Source organism: Cheilinus undulatus, linkage group 6 (assembly GCF_018320785.1).
Source record: "Cheilinus undulatus linkage group 6, ASM1832078v1, whole genome shotgun sequence".
Classification (NCBI taxonomy): domain Eukaryota; kingdom Metazoa; phylum Chordata; class Actinopteri; order Labriformes; family Labridae; genus Cheilinus; species Cheilinus undulatus.
In genome coordinates, this window is record NC_054870.1 from 5,997,933 (window position 1) to 6,019,421 (window position 21,489).

Here is a 21,489-nt window from a genome sequence, read left to right on the forward strand (position 1 = left end):
ATGCCCCAGGATTTATAAATGATGTCCTGATTAAACTTAAGTGATCAAGACCACAAGTTCACTTCTTGATGACATAAAATAAGATCTTGTGTACATAAAATTGGGTTATACTAGTCTGGCATTGCAGATTTGTTTTCATGTAGGATTAAATCAGGCTGGAGATTGAACTGAGTCGCTCACCAAAGCGTGATGCGATGTCTGTGTTTGTGGTTGAGGGACAATTACGCAGAGAAAGTGTTTGTTATCCTGAGAGCAGCTTTTTAATCCCACTCAGGGGAAGAACTTTGGTTCTACAAGGCAAAATCCTCCGGCTTAGACATTTGTTAAGACCCTTGTTCAAGAAACTAGTCAGAGGTGTGGAGACAAGACTCACTGAGAGAGCAGAGGTGATGCTGCAGCTGCGCTCTGCCGTGCTTCTTTTTTTTTTTTTTTTAAAGATTTATTTTTGGCCTTTTTGCCTTTATTTGATAGGACAGTGGATAGAGTCGGAAACAGGGGAGAGAGCGTGGAGAGACATGCAGGAAATAGTGCCACGGGCCGGATTCAAACCCGGGTCGCCTGCGTATATGGCATGCGCCTTAACCACTCGACTACCGGCGCGCCTGCTGTGTGTCTTTTTATGATGTTCCTCATGGCTCTAAATGGTAAAATATGAATAATTTTCTTTGACCTGGGGAGTGGCAAGAGCATAAGTGAGCTATAATTGTAGGGAAAAAAATTTCTTGAGGCCCCCCAGGCAATTGCCTAGCTTTGCCTAATGGTAAAACCGCCTATGGGTACGGCAGGTTTGTGTGGGGTGGCTCTTAGCCTAGCCCACAGCCTGGCTCATTTTCCCCGAACAGAAATGTTACTTAGTTACCACTTGTATCATATGATTTTTTTTCAGATTTTAATTTTTTCAGTATCCACTGATGCTGAATTTACAAGACTGGAATATTCATTATAAATATAGCATGACTGTTTATGACTGTAAAACACCAGCAGCAACCTGTTGGTGTAGATCAGATATTGTGGACACACAATATCTGATCTACTGCAAGATTATTTCACCCTACCTGGGATCAGTTCAAGAGTCCAAAGAGGAGGCAAAGAGAGAGAGAGGATCCTACAGAAGTTTATCTGTCACTGGTGCCCAAAATGTGACTAAAACAGCTCCAAACCTTCTCTCACTGAGTGAAAACTTGACTTTTAAACACACACATGTATGAGCCTCTTTGATACCTTTTAGCACTGCACCAAGACCAAACATGCTGACCTCTCGTGTCATAGCACAGCCTGTGTCCAGATTAGGGCAAAATGTGTTTTTTACGGTTATGAGAGGATTTTTTTTTTGTTTTGTTTTTTTTTTTTTACCATTCGGCGAGGCCCGGAGTTAAATACACCAAATGATGTCCTGTAAGTAAGTGATCAAGACCACACTTTCAGTTCTTGCTGACATAAAATAAAAATATAACTTTCATTGATATTAGCCTTCTATGGCAATTTTAGATTGATGAGGGGTTAAATCAGTCAGTAAATTGAACTGAATCACTCAGCAAAGCGAGATATAATGTCTGCGTTTGTGGCAGACGGTCATATATGCAAGGAGGTATTTGTTACCCTGACAGCAGCTTTTTTTAGCCCAGAAGTTTTCTTTTCAAGGCAAAAAAACCCTCTTATATTATATAGGCCCAACATGCAAGAAACTGGTCGGACGAGGCTGGACTCCATTAGGATGAGAGAGCGGTGTGCAGCTGTTCTTGGTCATGAAATTCTTAATCTTTGATGAAATCTTTGCAACATGTTGAAACAAAACAGACACAAGAAATACATCTTCGATTTTGAAAAGCATGCAGCCCGTATCAGCCTCTATTGTGGACAGTGTGTTTGCTGATCTGAGGTGATGCGGCTGCTGGGCTGGTGTGTGCTCTGCCGCGTGTCTTTTGTATAATGTTTCTCCTGCTCTAATAAGAGTTCACTGTGCCATATTTTGGGTGAAAATTTGTGTTTTAAATACTAATAATTTTTAAGAATTTTTCCCCAAATGTCTTGACGATAGGCCTTCAGTTAGACATCCACGTCCTAAGGCCAGCAGCTACCTAAGAGGGGTTACTGAAATGTTTTAACTACATATTTCTAAGGCTTTCAGGTTGTCCATCACTGGGTTTGACATAGCATAGTGTACCCTCATAGATGTAAAACACTTGCAGGAAGTAGGTGTTTTGTTTTGATTTTAAGGCAGTAAAATCGTTCTCTCCAAGAGCCTGAGGTGGAAAGATGACACAAAAACCTGCTTATTTAACCAGGACTGGACTGATAAGGACTAATTCTGTGTTTATTATGCATCATATTTATGAATTGTGGCTGACAGGTTGATTTCTGTTGAGGATCACTGCTCTAGACTCCCTTCATCTGTCTAGACCTGAAGTAGTTCATCAGTGATCTGGGTCGCCTCCTCTCCAGGTAAATTAGTTTACCTGTGGTGTAAAGTGTCAGGATCATAGCCGATGGCTGTAGATGTGGATGTAGGAATTTTCTGATTAGACCTGCCTCATACAGGTCCATTCAGCTTTCACTTTCCTTTATTCCCAATGATTCCAATCGGTCCTCTTACTTCCTGCTCTCCATCTGAATTTCTTTATGTGTCAACAGGATCACATGAGTAGAAACGAGCTTTATTCAAGGAAGTTCTGAAGAAACTAAGAAGTTCTGGTTCATTCAGGTGTGTTGGACCCTCATAGTAGATCAGATACAGTCAGCTGTGTTTTAATGGTCTCTCAGACTGCAGAGAGCAGCAGCACAGACCTGACCTCTGTTTAACTGTTTAACTGTAACAAAAACAGCAAGCCAATCAGTTTGTTTTCTCCTCCTGACCGACCCGTACCCTCTGAGGACCAGCAACCAGGGAGAGAAGGAATTTAACCCCGAGTCAAACAGAATTCACCTCCAGGAAAGTCAAAGAAACACGCACCAGTGACGGGAAGTCATCTGCATTTTCAGGAAAACTTCATACTGACACACATTTTTAAAAATCTGGTTTGGAAAGGCTTTAAAGGGTGTTTTATCACTGATTTTTTAATACTGCAAAGTGCTGATGCTGTTAAAGGCTGTCAGTGAAAATAAAAATGACACTTGACTGCATTTTCTCCACTACTAGACATGTGGCATTTACAGGCTCATTTATAAAGGCTTCATCCTCAGAGAGGGTACTTTATCATGTGGCTCTCACTAAGAGGGCATCAGAGAGGCTTTGTAGTGTTTTTTAAATATTAGGGCGACCCACCATCTTGGTAAACCCATCTTTGATTCACAACAGAACAGAAACAACATATCAGATGTTGAAACTGAGACATTTTACCAAACCAGGAAAAATATTAGCTTATTTGAATTTGATGGCAGCAACACATCTCAAAAAAGTAGAGACAGGGCCATGTTCACCATTGTGTAGCATCCTCTCTTCTTTTAACAACAGTCTGTAAACGTCTGGGAAGTGAGGAGACCAGTTGATGGAGTTTTGGGAGAGGAATGTTGTCCCATTCTTGTCTGATGTAATATTCCAGGTGCTCAACAGCCCTGGGTCTTCTGTGTTTTCTATTGGTGAAAGGTCTGGACTGCAGGCAAGCCAGTTAAGGACCCGGACTCTTCTGCTGTGAAGCCATGATGTTGTGATGGATGTGGTATGTTGTCTAGCATTGTCTTTCTGAAACAGTCGAAGTCTTCCCTGTAGAAACGTTGTCTGGATGGGAGCATATATTGCTCTAAAACCTCGCTCTACTTTTCACCATTGATAGTTCCTTTCCAGGTGTGTAAACTGCCCACACCATAGACACTAATTCAACCCCATACCAGCAGAGATGCAGGCTTTAGAACTGAGCCAGGATAACAAGCTGGATGGTCCCTCTCCTCTTTAGGAGAGGACACAACATCTGTGGCTTCAAAAACAATTTCAAATTTTGAGTCATGTGACCACAGAACAGTTTTCCATGTGGCCTCAGTCTATTTAAATGAGCTTTGTTCCAGAGGAGACTGTGGTGTTTCTGGATCTTTCTTTCCATGGTACAGATTTAACTGTCATTTGTAAATAGTACGGCCAACTGTGTTGACAGACAGTGATTTCTGGAAGTGTTCCTGAGCCCATGCAATGATTTCCAGTACAGAATCATGCCTGTTTATAATGCAGAAGCTCCTGAGGGCCCCTTCAGCCTTGTCACTTGCTCACAGAGATTTCTCCAGATTCTCTGAATCTATGTTATTATGGACTGTAGATGGTGGGATATTCAGAGTCTTCACAATTTTGCATCGAGGAACATACCCAGTCATGTTTCTGACCTGATGACAATTAACCTAATTAGTTGTAAAATACTCCTCTTGCTTTTTATCATAATTAACACTAAGGCCCCGTCCACATAGAGACGAAAACGGTATATTGCTGTTTCTTTTTGAAAACATTTTCTGTAAAGACGGGATCATTTCAGGAAATATCAGCGTAAGCACGGAACCACTGAAAACGACTGGAAACACTGTAGTATATATGCCAAGCCTGTACGTGGCGCTGTGTTGCTGCCACGGAAATGCACCAAAAGAGAAAAAGAACATCACAGAAAACTGACACAAAATTTCTTTTGGTTGCCCTTCTGGTTGTTGGTAAAGGAGCATCAGATTTTGCTGTAAAAGCCATAATAAGCTCAGTAGCTTCTGCAGCACAAACACAACCCTGTAATTCGCCATTGTTGTTTAGGCCAGACCTGCGCAGGCATCTTAAGAGAGCTACGCTACGCTAAGTGTGATGTAATCGTTTCAAGAAAGATGCTGTTGGTCGTTCACACCGAGACGAAACGGTAGTCGTTTATGGATTTGTGCATTCTGGGACCCATTTTCAAAAAGTATCGTTTACAGTCACCCAAAACGCCGTTTCTGTGTGAATGAAACGCCGATATGACAAAAAACGTTTGCGTATACACCTAAAGTCATCTCCGTGTGGACAGGGCCTTAGTTTCCCATTCTTGCATTGCCCTGTCCTTACATTTTTAGAGAGCCACCAAATTCAAATGAGCTAATACTTTTCCTAAAATGTCTCAGTTTCAACATCTGATGTTGTGCATGCTCTATTGTGAATTAACCCCTTAATGCCTGTTGTATCATATTTGATACATACTTTTATGATACCTCTATCAAATCAATATGATCAATAAATTACTAAAAAAACTTCTAAATAAATCTGATAAATGATAAAAATGCCCTCAAGTGGATTATCAGTTACCAAAAACACCTAATGTATCAAATGAGATACAAAAAAAACAATATATGCTTTTATGGAAATGTGGATTTTTTGGATTTCAAGTAGAAAGTTAAATAATCATTTTAGGGGGGTCATCGTCAGTGGCGTGCACAGACTTTTTCAAGGGCAGGGGCGAAAAGAAAAAAAAGGGCACATAAAGCGCGTTCTGGCCACTGAAGAGGACACTAAGCTTGGAGTGTTTTTGAGGGCACTTTAGACATGTTTATATGTTATACAAATGGCACATTATATAGTCTTAAAACAGACTAACTAGACGGACTACTCAAGTTAGTTTTTAGTTCGGATCAGCATCCACAAGAACTGTGTAGATTCAACATTGGACTGTGAAAAATCACAGAAAATATAAATAGATCCCTGGGGGGTCTGGGGGTCTCCCCCAGAACATTTTCAATTTAGTAGATGCCATTTCCTGTATTCTAGTGCATTTTAACTCCATATAAGCACCAGATAATGTGTTTTGGCTCCAAGGAGAGCACTTTACCACATGTTTAGACCTTCGGGGCACTTTAGCACGTGTTTTGCTCTCGAGGGCACTTTAGCACGTGTTTTGCTCTCGAGGGCACTTTAGCACGTGTTTTGCTCTCGAGGGCACTTTAGCCTGTGTTTTGGCTGCCAAGAGTGCTCTTTAGTGTGTGTGTTTACTTCGGTGTGCACACCACTGGTCATCATGTAAGTGACAGAGTGAGGTTCACTTATGAGGGGCCTCTCTCTGGTCTTTGTCCCGGGCCTCTAGTTGACTAAAGCCGCCCCTGGCTGCTCAGCTGTATTTGTCTGCAGGTAAAAACGACCTGAATGAACCAAACAGTCTGCACTGTTGGTCTGAGATCCACAGAATCCTCCACTCTCCTCTGGTTCAGTGTGCCTGAGTTTCCGTTCTTTCTGCCCAGCAGCGCGCAGCAGGTTCCCTGATCCAGCAGATCCTCTAACAAACAGAGACGGATCTGGCCCTGGGAGCGCAGAGTGCTGCGTTGTTTTGGTCTGGAGCCGAGCCGTTCTGTCAGCAGGCCGTCACCGTACCGCCTGTGTGACTGAGCGCTTTGCTTTGCGCACCCTAAAAATATCTCGCGGATCAAAGGGGGGAGCAGCACCGCCACGGATCCCGCCCCAGCATTTAACCTAAAGCCTCTCAGAGGAGGAGCATGCACTGAGAGCAAAGGGCCCGCGGCATCCAGAGCTGCGCAGAGGAGAGAGAGAGGGGCTGGCTCGGGTTTCAGAGACGCGCACTGACTGCTGACCTGCGGAGCGCTCAGAGGAGAAGCAGCGAATGGGACAGAAGGAGCGGGACACCGAGGACTACGAGACAGGAACATCCCAGACTGAGTGGTGACCGTCTGAACTATGTGGCATCTTCTAAAGTCGATGTAGGAGCTCATCTGAGGGAGTCTGGAGCGGAGAGGACATCCGTTTAACTTTTCTCTTAAAAGTTGGACAGTCGCGCGTCACCTCCAAAGTCGCAGGTCGTGAGGATTCCACGGGAAGAAGCTGGAGAATAAGTGGATTTTTGTGTGGACAAACCCAGAGTAAGAAGACCAGAATGGAGGATCAGAAGTGGGGAGCGGACAGGAGGACGCACGGCGCGAAGACGCAGCAGCAGAAAGCATCCAAACAGCGCCGGTGGACGGATTGGAGAGATCTGTGTGGCGTAACGGTTTGCATCGCAGTATCTGTTCTGTGCCTTGGAGTTTGCATAGTGGTTTTTGTGCGCACCTCGGAGCTGCAGTCCAGGATAGTTAGTCTGGAGCAGCAGCAGCTCTCTGCGTGGATGTTGTCTGTGGAGCAGGTGGAGCCCGTTATACTGGGACGACTGGACCAGATCCTGGAGGAGGTGAGCGCTTTTCTTCAAGCTTCATGGTCTGGTTTTATACATCAACATAGGAAAAGTTTTACCTGCAGGCGAAGGTGGGCAACCTTGGGTCTCGTGCTCCAAGGGGCCACAAGATAAATTCATGATAGGCGTTCATCACTTTTAAAGTACACGTCTAAACTCGCTTAAATGATTAGGATGAGCGTTTCTAACACAGGAAAAGGACCAAAAGTGGATAAAACAGCAAAAATAAATCTACATGGTCCTAAGAGTGCCTCTGATGGGTCCCCTAGCCCCAGCCAAGGTCCAAGCCCCTTAGAGAGCCCAAAATGTCCTCATATCAAAGCAAAGTCTGGAGAGAAAGTTCAAAGTCATCCAAACTAAAAGTAGAAGAAAATGCTGCAAACCCAATAAAAAAAATTCAAACGTTTTAAGGTCGCAAACTTTTACTTTATGAAGTGATCTTGTTGATTTTCTGCAGGCATGGAGAGAATCCTACTGAGCATGTGCAGACCAAGTGCTTATTTCTTATACCCAGCTGCTTCCCTTTAATTTCACCTAAATGCATGGAAGGAGAAAATGCACATGAAGATATAGAACAGTACTGTAGAAATAGGATACTGTTGCATGTTTTGAAACATTTGAAAGGTAACTTCTTTAACATCTACTCTCCAAGCTTCATAAAACATCAAATTTTCAAAACATGCAAACCCTTTATGTTTTGTTTTATGCAGTTTTCTTTTCACCAATGCACGGTACATCCAGTGTTTTTATTTGTTAAATTGGTGTTTAATACTCTTAACTTTGATTTAGAGTTATAAAGGAATTGTCTGGACTGTTTTGTACGGTGGCCTTGAAGTGCCATGCAAAACTGCATTGTCTTGTTTTGTAAAATGTAATTTTTAGTCGTATTTTGCTGATGTAAATTTGTTTCATGAAATGTAAAAATGTTTTCATTAATGCTTATTTGTTTCAAGCTTGGTAAAAGAGTTTCAGATTTTGTAATTTTGTATTGCACTTCCAGGCCACCATAGTTTGCACCATGGGGTTAAAGCATTTGCAGTGTTTGTACGCTTCAATTGTATTTTTTTTTTTTTTTTGTACTGAATCATATTTTCTGCTCTAAAAGGATGTCTAAGTATCTCTATGTGTAAGACCACGGTGTCCAAACTCCACCAATTAAGCTCTTTGGTTGAGCAGGGTTGAGTAACACTGCACTAAGAGACGTCTATGAACACAGAAAAGTATTAATTCTCTGATGTATCACATCTCTTAGTGCAGTGTTACTCAACCCTGCTCAACCAAAGAGCTTAACTGTTGAAAAATACCTTTGCAAGAGCCACAATTTAAGCGGTGAAAAGTGGCAAAAACGGCTTGAAGTAGCCAAAAAAAAAAATTAATTAAAGGTGGTAAAAGTGGTCAAAATGCAGCAAAAATGGCTGAAAATGGGGAGAACAAGTGGAAAAATGGTCAGAAAGTAGCAAAAATGGGTGAGAAGTGACACAAAAATTAGTTACAGGTGGCAAAAATGGTCAAAAGTGGCAAAAATGTGTCAAAAAAGCATGAGTCAAAAGTGACTAAAACGGGCAAAAAGCATTCAAGATAGGCAAAAAAAAAAAAAAAAAAAAATAGAAAACAAGTGGTATGTAAAGAAAAAAAGTAGCTTAAATGGGGAAAATGTGACAAAAAAATGGTGAAAAAGGGAAAAAATTGGCTAAAAAAGTAGCAGAAAGAAGAGACAAAAATTTGGGAGAAAGGAAACAAGTGGTATTTAATGGGGAAAGGTAGCTTATTTGGATGAAAAGTTGCAAAAAATGGTTAAAAAAAGGACAAAAATTGAATAAAAGTGGCAAATATGGGGAAAAAGTGTCAGAAAGAAGTTGCAAAAATGGGCAAAAAATAGAAAAGGGATATTTAATGGCAATAGGTAGCTTAAATGGGTGAAAAGTGGCAAAATTGGTGAAAAAGGGCAAAAATGGGATATAAGTGGAAAAACAGGGTAAAGGTGGCAAAAAGAAGTTGCAAAACAGCCAAAAAATAGGAAAAAAGGGGTGTTTAATGGCAAAAATAGCTTAAATGGGTGAAAAGTGGCAAAAAATTGTGAAAATGGCAAAAAGTTTCTCCTTTTCAAGTTTATCTGGAGGAATTATATTTAAAATTCAGACATAAAAGAGTCACAAATAATCACAAAAGAGCCACATGTGGCTCCAGAGCCACACGTTGAGTATCACTGTCTTAGCGGATCCACAACATAAAATTACACCAGCTAAAGCATGTCATAAAGACACTGACAATGCAGGTGTTTCCACATACACACATATTTTACTCTTTTTACTCTAATTTGACGTAGATCTGGATGCAGCAGCTTGCATGATAAACGCTGACATTACCTGTCACCACTAGGAGGCGCTATGATGTATGATAAATCTGACCAGTGAATATATGTATGCATGCATGGACCCTTCATAAACACACAAAGTCTGAGTCTGTTGATCAATGCACAGCTGAGTTATAAACAACTTCTTGTTTGTAGAAATATACAAATTTAAGGGCTTGTCGTGGCCGTGCCTTTTGACTTATAAAAATGTACCAAATAGATTTTTGTCATCAAGGTTTCTTCTGACTCTGTGCCAAAGTAGAAGTCAATCAGATCAAGTCCCTCAGAACAGTTTGATCAAACACGACCTCTGGAAAAGGCCCCAAGTGCCACAATTTAGGCTTATTTTTTCATAATTGTAAATGCAAATTTTAGGGCTCACCACGGCTGCATCTTTCAGCTGTTGAAGATGTACTGACAAAAATGTTCAATATCAAGGTCTCCTCTAGCTCTATGCCAAAGTACACGTCAATCGGATCATGTCCCTTGAACTAATCAGTTCAAATATGAATCCTGGAACAGGCCCAAAAAGCTCAAATTTAATAAATTTATTCAAAATGGCAGGTTTTTTGTAGATCTCCCCAAGCTGCATCTACACACCAAATTTCATAAATCTAGGTAAAACTATTTTTGACAGTGAGAGTTTTAGGTGTGTGCTAATTGTCACGCAGATCAGCATGTCAGATGCTCCACATATGAGAGAGAGTGGGAAAGAAAACAAAACACCTACAACTACACTAGGGCTCCAGCACCCATTTGGTGCTCAGGCCTGAATGTGGCCTTTACTGTAGCAATGTAACTGTAACTTGTGCTTTATTCTTTTTACTTCTCACTTTCAACACTAGGTGGTGCTGCAGTGTTAATTCTGTAAACAAACATTCTGACAAGGAGAACTCATTGACTTTATGTTTTCCATCACCAAATTGATACAATAACGTAAATAGTGAACTTTACTAAAACTAAGTAAAATACCGAAATAATTCCCACAATCCCCTGATGAACAAAGACTAAAAGATTACAGCAGCAAATAGAAACACAAATGGTGCTAATTTGCTCTGCTATCTGCTCAGTGTCAGGGTCCAACTAACAAATCATATGGCTGTACCACCTTCATCACCAACACTCTTATAAAGCTGGCCTTCCCTCTCGCAGAGTGCCACAGATCTTCAGCACATCTTCCCCTAAAGTGGATTGGCTTTACTGATTCACTAAAGGTGAACTATAATAAGGTGGACCAGCATAAAGTCACCTAAAAAAACATGTTGAAACGACTTTAAGTTGAGATGTAAAAATCATACCTCAGATACTGTGACATCCAAACCAACCTAAATATTGTCACCAATATGACGTTTTCACCTCATTCAACCAATCAGCAAGGAGGGTTTTTATGATGTAAATTGCTACAGCAGTGCCTCTCTTGCAGAGGTAGAAAAAGTGCATGCCTATGTAAATCCAGTTAAAGTCCACTCACTCTGGTTAAAATTGACTTAAAATAGAAGTAAAAAGACCAGTCTATAAATCTGCTCAAATTAAAGTGAAATATATTTAATTCAAAGTTTACTTTAAGTACTAGGAAGTGAGTAGCTACTGAGGAGTTGTACAATAAAATCTGATCTTTCCAGATCTCCAACCAGGTTGTTCAGGTAAAGCCACACCTCTATAATAAAGTCAAATACACAGAAAATTAAAACTCATATAGAGTTAAATTTAACACTTTAAAAATGTTAGTCCACACAAGGCAATGCAAACTGATGAATATGCACAATACTTCCTTTAGGAACACCTGAAGTCACAGGTGGGGACTCTAACCCGGTGGATAACTTCACTCATGGTTCAAATGTGTCTCACATCAAAAACAACAACAATCCACCAGAAACATGAACAAAAAAACCCAGCAGGGATCACTGCGCAACAGTCAACATCCAAACACAACTAAAGACATCTAAAATACATCTCCGCCCAAGGGCATGATGGGATTACCCAGATTTGAAATCACAGTGGGCAGGGCTTAGATCAGCTGTCAAATCACTTTAACACTCAAGACCATTTTACTCAGACTGGAGTTTAGGAGTTTAAATCAACTCTGAGTAGTTTAACCCTGAGATATCAACGCTCCAGTTTTTAATTGTCTATGGATGTGGTGTGAATCATTCTCTCTCTATGTGCTACGTGGAAAAAGTTCAAGAGTATCGGACTGAAGTAAAAGTACAGTTACTCTGATTAAAACTGACTTAAGAAGAAGTAAAAATACTGATTTCTGCAGAAAGCCCTTTAAGTTTACAAAAAAAGGACCACTATTGAACTTCATAGAAGTACCTTTAAAAAAAGAAAAGAAAAACTTTTATTTATTTATTTATTTTTTTTGGATGATATTCAGTTGTTTTGAAAGCAGGACTGCAAAAACTTTCAGTTTTATATTTTTGGGGTTACTTACTATTTGCATGTTTCAAGTTGATAAATACACACTTTAAAACTATCATTATACACTGTTTTATTGATAACTGAGGAGGTATACTCATGAAACTATTTGTGGATTACTTGTATATTGTCCAGTATAATCTCAGTTGCACATTATTACCAAATTGTGCAGCACAAATGGTGAATATGTTCAATCTGTGTTTAAACTTTTGCAACCCAGCGCTGATTTATGGTTCATGAGGAGAGAGGGATAATCTCAGGTGGAAACAGAGATTAAGATTAAAGGATGCACATGCATGTAATCACAGTATTTTGTTCAGCGGGGAGAATAAGAAGTCTGCACTTGTGGAGGTTGTAGGTTTTATCGCTGTAGGGAAATGAGCAACAGGTGTTATTAAAAAAAACAAGTATTTCTGTAGTCAAAGCACGGATTCCTGATTGTTCCTGTACATCTCTGAATCAGACTGGCTGAAGGAGCACGTCCATGTGTTGTTAACGTGCTGCTGTGAGCACATGTGTGAGATGGAGAGAGAGATACCGTGTGAGGAGCTCGGCCTGCTCTCACATCTGTTGCTCTGAGGTCGCCCTCCGCGCTGCCCTTTCATTGACCACTTCCACAGCTTCACTAATAAGCTCCTCCACAGCCATTGAAGTCCCACGGGGGCTCTGTTTTCCCTTCCTCCGTTTGCTTTGGCCCAACTCTTAACATCCCCCCCCCCCCAACATACAGACACCCCCACCCCCTCCTTTCACTAGGACTGGGATAACGCACTTCCCGGGAAAAGAAGCAACAAGGTGCACACTGCAGGGGTCTCTGGTGCATGCTGTCTGTCCATCTGTTAGCCTGAGTCAAACTTTATCAGGACAAAATAACTGGTGTTTAAACATTTATGGACCCCAGGCCAAAAAGTAGATTCCAGATCAGGATCATGGATGATCCAGTATGGGTAGTTAGATCTAATCTAGTTTACACCCTTATGTTCAGGTGAGCATTAGGGTGACTGATATTCTTTTTTTCTTAAATCCAATGTTTTTTTTCAAATTCTGAGGAAAAACAGTCAGTCAATTCTAACTTTGATCCCAAAGTTCTGATTCAGAATTCTGACTTTAAACTCAGCATTATTACTCAGAACTCTCAAATTCTGCCTTTAATCTTGCAACTCCAACTTTGATCCCAGAATTCTAACTCAGAATTCCGACATTGATCTAGGAATAAGACTTTGATCCCAGTATTCTGACTCTGAATTCCTTCTTTAATCTTTGAGTTTTGACTTTAATCTCAGAGTTCTGACTTTAGTGTAATTCAATTTTTTTATCCAACTTTTTTCTAGACCTAAAAAAAAAAGTCAAAATTAAGATTTTTTTGCTGAATTGCAAATTCAGACTTTGACCCCAGAATTCTGACTTTGATGTTTGAATTCTGACTTTGATCTAAGGATTCTGGCCTTGAGCTCTGAATTCTTTGATCTCAGAACAACTTTTCTCTCATATCACTGATTTATTCTGAAAGTTGCACCATTTTTGCTTAGAATTTGAAAAAAAAATTGCATCCCAGAAAAACACTGAACTCCATGTAAAGGACAGAGAGTGCAGCAACAAAAACAGAAGATAATCAATGTGAATTCTTTCATGTGTGTGTTAAAAATATGGAACTACACTGGTTTTGTGTTAAAAATAAATGCTGTTAGAGCAAGATATGGTGGCTATGGACACTGGCCCTTTAAGGTACTGGGCAGAATTCTGGTAATCACAATATTCATGGTTTAAACAACAAAAAAGAGGTGACAAAAAGAAACCGTCTCTCAAACGAGAGCCACCTGCCGCTTATGGAAATAGCCAGCTCGTATAATCAGCTTGTCTGTGAATGACACGTCACAGCTCCTCCACAAAATGTCGTCTTAAATTAGGTGCCATTTCAATCTTAACTGGTACTTTACAAGATACTTTAGCTAAATAGCATATCATGTCCTTTAAAAGCATGTTTATGAAAACATGTGGAAGAAAAGCTGTTAAAGAGCACTGCTAGCCTCTTAGCTTGTGGCTAATTGGCCCTTGTTATTAAAACGAATTTATACCAACAGTCTTTCAGTTTTGTTGACTGTTTTCTGTTTGCAACTTTTGAAAAAGTGGCCAACTATGACCTTCTATTTGGCTTAATTGGATGAAAGGCTCCCAGCATCCCCAGCTTCACCAGCTTTCCATGCTCTGCCTCTGACGTTGTCATCCTTTAATGTCTTTAATAGACTTTTAAAAGATAGTGTCATCAAGGATTATAAAACATTTCATCCCTGCCTTTGAAGATAATGTCATCAAAATTTATAAACATTTCGTCCCTGCCTTTGAAGATGATGTCATCAAAATTTATAAACATTTATTCCCTGCCTTTGAAGATGATGTCATCAAAATGTATAAACATTTCACCCCTGCCTTTAAAGATGATGTCATCAAAATTTATAAACATTTCGTCCCTGTCTTTAAAGATGTCATTTAAGCTTTTAAAACATCCCTTCCTTTGCCTTTGAGGATGGTGCCATCAAAGGTTAAAAAAACATTCCATCCTCTGTACTTTAAAGATGATTTAATCAAAGCTTGTAAAACATTCCATCCTTGCCCTGTGGGCACACTGACTACAGTGATTTCAGCTGGTATCTGAATGACTAAAACCGATTATTATCAAATGTAAACAGGGCCTCAGTGTTAACAAACAGGACACATTGAGGTTGATGGACACCTTGATAACCAATCAAATGGGCCGTTGTTAGGATCCTGTTTGAGCACTGTGTTCTGGAGCTCCTCTGTTTGGCCCTGTGGGGAGAATCTCTCCATCTTCATGTGTCGACGGGCCTGGGGCGATGCAGCCTGCCTCTTTGTTTAGCTTTCTGTGTATAAATAGTTATTATTGATGAGACACGAGCACAGATGTGAGCTTTTGTAGTGAGAGAGGGAGACGGGGGGGTGCCTGTGATACTTTCACCCAAACGCTGTCCAGAATCCTCCTCTCTGTCTCCTCCATGATGACCAGTTTCCTCTGTTATGGAAAACGTCCACCGTTCCAGCCGTCCGGACTTATTATTATTATTCCAGTCCAATATGGATCACAGAAGAATCCATTAGCCAAGTGAGTAATGTTTCTGCTGTGCTTATTTGCGGCTTTGGTGCCAGGGTACAAGGCTGTTTAAAAGGTTTGTGAATATATGGATGATGAGAAAACAGGCCTGTGGGCACACACATGGAAAAGCCCTCCCAAGCCCCTCTTTTAATGGATAATGATTCTGATTTGCATCTACTGAGGGCACTTTTGTTCCTCTAAACACTTGTTAGAGAGTTGTATTACATAAAGAGGCCATCACTCGTACTCTTCCTGTTTTCAGTATCAGTTTTGATTGAAGTCACCGGTAAACATGGTCACATTTTAAACCATAACAGGTTGTTCTCAGATGACATCACAGCAAAGAACTCCAGCTGGGGGGCAGGAAGTGAGTTCTGCATAAAGAAGCACTATCAAAATGCCAAAGTTTTGTGTTGTCTGCAATTGTGATTACCATTAAAATTGCGAGTAAAAATAAATTAATAAATAAAAATAAAAAGGTCACAGAGAAATAGCAGCAGACATGGGTTAAAAGCCTCCATCTAAAGTCTGGCCGGGAAGAGTCAGACAGCGCTAACATATGGTCTGTTTTCATCAAGCAGTCTGGTTCAGTTCAGTTGGCCAGAGTAAACTCTGATCTTTCTTGTGTTTTCACAGCCAATGCCTGTCCAGCATCAGTTGTTTTGATCAGTCTCATTTTCAGAGTTTTGGATTATTTGGTTAAGGCTCCCAAACAGCTCTTCATTTGGTACCACTTTGGCTTTTTAAATGTGGGTTATATAATGGCAAAAATGAGAAAAGAAACTGGCTTTCAAACGGGAGCCAGCTCCTGTCACTCATACATAAGAACTGGGTTGGTTGCTTCATGAATGAGACATTATTACTTGGTCTCATACCACCTTTACCAACAACCTTTTCCTTTTGTTACCTGTCCTTTGTTAGCTTTGTTGGCATTTTCCAAAAGCTGCTGACTAAATTTTAGCAAAAATGAAGGGAAAATGGCCCCAACATCCCCAGCTTCACCAAAATTCCATTGTCAGCCTCTGATGATGTCATACTTTAAGCCCTTTTACAAACTGAACAAGGATGGTTTGATCTTTCAAAGCATTTTAAACATTCCATCCTTGGATTTGAAGATGACATCATCCTTTAAAGCTTTTAAAACATTCCATCCTTTGCTTTGAAAATGATGCCATCCTTAAAAGCTCAGAAAAATCCTGTTCTTGCCTTTTCTGTGCAGGCCAGTCAGTTGTCATTACAGTCTATCCAGTACCCTACAAGTTGTATTCTCTAAATGGAATAACAGCATGACCTTTAAAATCACGATTATGACCAAACAGTGGAGAAAAGCTGTTAAAGATGCTCAGCTAGCCTCAAAGCTCAGGCCTAGTCCTTGAATTCCCCCGGGTTTAATAAACTATCGATCTATCTAGACTCCGCTAGACTCGTCTCCCTTGATTTGACTAGATGTGTAGTAGTAGGTCTACAGGTCTGATAATACTACTGCACAAAAAACACACATGTAAATAGATCAGGAACTAAGAGGCTCAGGTTGTAAACATGAAGTGCTCAAAGTTGCCTGAGTTAAGAAGTAAATAAATGAGTAAACTATTAATGCTTGATCAAATAAATAAGTGTTTATATCTTGTTGCCACCATACGACCTGGATAAAATAATTTCTCTTTTCAAATAAAAACATAAAGTCCACCTTCGTAGAGAAAGCCCAGCATGCCTAAATGTTTGCTTTAGAATTCTCAACAGGTGTCAGGGTTAAGAATGAACTTGGTGAGGTCCTTGAATTCGGTCGTACCGCTCCTAAAGTATCTGCCTTACCCTCAACAACACCCCTGAAAACAGCGCGACCGACCCGACCTTCACCTCACTCGTCATTATCTCGCCTAAACGTGGCCCCTTCAGCGTTTACAGTCGACCACAAACTGCTCTCTGCAGACCTGCTGCACAAGCCTGGTGCTCACAGCCAGTGCAGAGGCATGATGGGAGCTAAAGGCCACATTGTGAGGTGTAGAAACTGAAAAATATGGTCTCCCCCTGCCCCGGTTTCCTCACTCCTCTCCCCACAGAGCTGTCACCCAATCCTCTACACGTACGGTCACACAACACGGACACAAATACGTGCATATACATGTCAGCGTCGGCTATGATGAGTGTCTGTGAGTATAAATGAGCCGTGTGCTAATCAGACAGCCCGATGCAAATAGCACGCTCAAGTAGGAGTGCTCGAGCCGCCTCTGCACTTTGTCAGAGCACAGTTAGTGATGGCTGTACACACATAAATACCCAGTTAGAGGCACTTCTCTCAGCCGATCTGAATGATAGATTACAGCTGAGAGAGAGACTAAACAGGCCTGCTGATGATTGGAGATCTACTAATGATATACAGCTAACAGGCTAACACGAACTGAGCTCTGCAGGAACTTGCTCAGTGTATTTTACCAACAATGGCTTTTTAATTAGAAATCAGACGACCAAAATCAAGAAACAAGCTGTTTCACAGTCACTGTTTAAATATAGGTGTTTGCCATTTTTTAAAACAAATGATAATTGAATAAATGAAAGACAGTTTGGCTTTGTGTTCAGATCAAAATAAGAAAGATCTAAGAACAGAAAACCTGGGCTATAACATTCTTTTTTAACAGCAATTTTTACATCACCAGTGTTTTGTTCTTTGATCTTACTTTTTTTTCCTTTTTTCTTTCATCCGAGCACAAATTAGGGCTGCAAGCAGCACTGAAAGGCCCTGCACCCTGGCCCACGTTGGGGTGTGGCACAAACGCCCATGTGTGTGTAAGTTTGGGCTCTGATAACGGCCCTGACCTGTGGTTAAAACTCACAGTTTGCACAACTTTGAGTCTCAAGGTTGTCTGGTTAAAGTAAAAAAATTCAGGAGTCACTCAGATGAAAACCCTAGGACAAGTTTGTAAAAATATGCTGAGTGTCAGCCTGCTACAAACTGCACTACAAACCGCTGTTTGTAGTGCGTTGCCAGTACGTTTTAGAGGATGGTCATTATGTAGGGTTTTTCTTTTTGTCTAATCATGGCTACTCTCTCCAAGGAGGAAAAGAAAGACTTTTCACCCCAAAACAGGCCTGGAATTGCTGGTGACCGCACAGCAACAACGAGCAGAGCTAACATGATTGGTCCATCCTCTACCTGTTTCCCATTGGCTGGTTCATTGAAAAAGTTTTGTACACAGGTTCAAACATAGAAAGTCTAAGCACAAGGACGCAGTTTAGAGCACAAAGGCAGGTTTTTAATGGAAAGAAAAATATGGGCTCAAAATCAGTAAGTCTCAAAACATTTATATATGCTATAATAACTTCATAATGAGAGTATTGTTTTAACAGACACAAACCATGAAGCCTTAAAGCAAAGCAGTGATTAGTCGCTGTAGGATCACGTCCATGTGAAGAGGAGTTAAGGGCTGATCACCGTGTTTAAGGTCCCCTCATTAGTCCTTTATTTCACTCCCTCAGGCTGCTCTGTGTCTTTGTGAGCGTCAATGTTTGACTCTGCTCTCTCACCTTCTCCATCGCGGGGATTTTGCTGCTTCAGGTTCGAGCTCACCGAGTCATGGCTGCATGGCTCTCTGGATTAGACTTACTAAAGACTTCTCCAGTCCTTGGTAGGGTCTGCCAGTATCAACCAAATAAATTCCTGGAAGGATTCATGAATAATATAAAATGGGTTCAGGGAAATTTGTGTCTGAGTGTGCAGTTGGACAATTGATTCAGCATGAGACTCCTGAATAACAGGAGCACTTAACAGAAGAACTCTGGAATCTGATTTGAAAGGCAAATTTTGGTGTTTCATAGCTGACCCTGTTCTTATGGAAGAAAATACCCACATAAGGCCAGCAGAACCTACATGATTTATATGGTCTTAGTGTTATATCGACATGTGGCTTGACTTCAGCCTTTATGTGTCCCAAAATGCTTCAAATGTGATGTTTGTTGGATCATCTAACATCGTCTGAAACCATCGATAGAGCCGGGGTCAGACGCCATCGAGCGTTTTAGATGTACGTGTTAGATTTATACAGTTATTGGCCAAGTTTCAGGAGGTAAAGATACTTTAGAGCTGACTTTCAAAGAGCTCAGACCAACCCAGAAATCTCTAGGCCTCTCAGTGGCCCAAATAAAGGGCCCTCCGTAAATCTTATATCATACATCAAGCATAGATCAGTAATTTTAGCTCTCACCTCCTTGGTTGTATGGATCGTATGCACCTCTTGTTATTATCTTGTCTTTTCCAGTGGTCTTAGTTTTTGTTCAGGCCCTGGCAAGGCCAAACACACTCCACTATAAACTTACTTATTGGTTAAGCTCTAATGGGTTTATCCACTACGCCCATAGAGTTCAACAGTGCCCGCCTACTTTTTTGGCTGCTCTGGTTCTGGACGTAAAATTCGCCATTCAGATCTTGCATTAACATTTCACCAAATCTTTTCACAATGCTTTTAATACATGAACCAAACTAACCAGATACCTGACATTAACTTATTTGCTCACTAACCACTGTGGCTAACAGTGTTCAAAAGCTACTAGCCACTCTGAATTTTCACTTGCCACAATTTTAATTTGGGAAAAAAGTGTTTTCAATGGCTATAGCATGCTCAAAATGTACTTGAACTATATTTACAATCTTTTAAAATGTAAATGAATACTGCATTTTTCCTCTGACCTGGGAAAAAAACTGCAAGAAGACACAAGTAGTGTTATTACTGATCTTCATTTGAGAAAGACACTGTTTATTAATGATCTCAGGCAACGGAACTACATTCCCCACAATCCTAAGGTGTCACAGTGACCTCTCTGATTGGTGGAGCTGCTACTAGTGAAGTTAACAGTTCCAAAATGTCAAGATTTGGACTCCTAACTGATTAAAAGTACTATAAAAGCACATTTTATTTAAACGTAGTGGTTTGTAACCTTGCAAAGCAGAACGTGTTTCTTGTGGGCAAATCCATCTTGTGTCTGAACTGTTTGGGCCTGGTTAGAAAGTGACAGGTCCAATCAGCATCAAGGGGCAGTACTGCGCGGCAGAGTCGTAACATATGCAAGCAGTGACAAGAGGCCAGTGCAATTATGGCGGAAGACATTAGTGTGGATGCTGCTATAGCATCAGTTTTATCAGAACTTGATGACATTTCTTCGTTAAAAAAAGAAGAAAGAACAGCAGTGAGTTGTTTTCTTTTCAAAAAGGATAAAAGTCGTGTATCGACATTTCTATAGTCTCCATGGTTTACGTTATGCAGCTCTCTATGGAGTTTACTTCTTGGTAGTGGCGAACTTTGGTAGCAGCTATGTCACGTGTTTTGTTGCTCTGTTTGGCCCATAAAGATGTGACAGACAGAATGTTCATCCAATCACCCTCCAAGTTTTTTTTAAAGGGTCTGCCCTTTCTCAAACGCCGTATATGGAAGGTTTTCCAGATGAATGTGTGAAACGAATCCATCTGGCGTGTCAGGTTAAGTGGTTTGAGGGTTTGGTAACTCTTAGATGATAGCATTTTGGCTCAGTCCAATTTCTAACCTTTCCCCCTACTCTCTGATTTCGAGACCCCCCTTGTCCCTTGAGACAGAGCAACAAGGCCAGACCCCCTTACAGGGGAAAAGGTGTGAGCTTTCTGAGGCCTAGCTGCATGGTCATGTGGTAAAGTTAGCGGTGATGACCATATTTTATTTTCAACCTATACGATAAACAAAAAAAATACACATTTTTTTTGTGGTTGCTTCAGTTTCCAAATGTAAACCCCTTTTTCTTAAAACACCTTTATTGGAAATATCAAGTATTTGAATATTTCTTTCGATGAGAGTGATTCCTCACACTTTAGAAAAGACATACACAAGACGTGTTATAGAGGCAAAATAAAAGACAAGTCCTGGTTTCGTCAGTGGTCGTCTGGTCCAACAGGGGGGTAGGCCGTGCCCAGAATACCCCAGCAGTGCTCAGAATGACAGTGCCTTCATGACATCCCCTTCAGCACCTGTTGCAGGCCTCTGAGCAGGCAGCGCTGGCATTCCTCTGCTAGTAACCACCACAGAGACTCGCTGCTATGCTGTGGAGAATGTACTTGGATGGAAGTCTGGTGTGTTGGAGGTCAAATCACATTCATGCTTTTGTTGATCTAATGAGGTCAACAGTCCTGCTTGTTCTCGTCACGACTGTAGGATGCAATTCAAGGGAACAGGACTCAGTTTAGGAGATATTGTTAGCTGTTGACATGCTGTACATAAGGTTAGATGAGCAATAAGGAGACTGGAGCAACTCTTCTGTCCTCTCTTTAGAATCATGTAGGAATTGCATTTATTAACAATCAGTTTTGGTCATTCAGATTTAAAGTGTCAATATTTTAATCCTTTCTTCAATTCTCGGCATTAACAATCTGTCTGCAGTGACGACCTGATATCAGAACTCAGTAACCCTCCTCTGATTCTAACAACAGCTCATACATCTTTTCTGTGACTCTCTTACTGAGGCTTGGTATTTCTACATGCTATTAA

General features: G+C 40.8%; 1 protein-coding gene across 10 annotated transcripts in view; it reads left to right on the plus strand.

Annotated features, from left to right (window-relative positions):
- The first annotated feature begins 6,442 nt into the window (after positions 1-6,442).
- The window catches only part of col13a1 (collagen, type XIII, alpha 1), a 196,860-nt gene continuing 181,813 nt past the window's right edge, over positions 6,443-21,489 (plus strand). For all 10 annotated transcript variants that reach the window (XM_041789686.1, XM_041789694.1, XM_041789688.1 and 7 more), the window contains exon 1: positions 6,443-7,103. In XM_041789686.1, the coding sequence (XP_041645620.1) occupies positions 6,813-7,103 (291 nt within the window). In that variant the 5' untranslated portion in view covers positions 6,443-6,812. The remainder of the gene's footprint in view (positions 7,104-21,489) is intronic.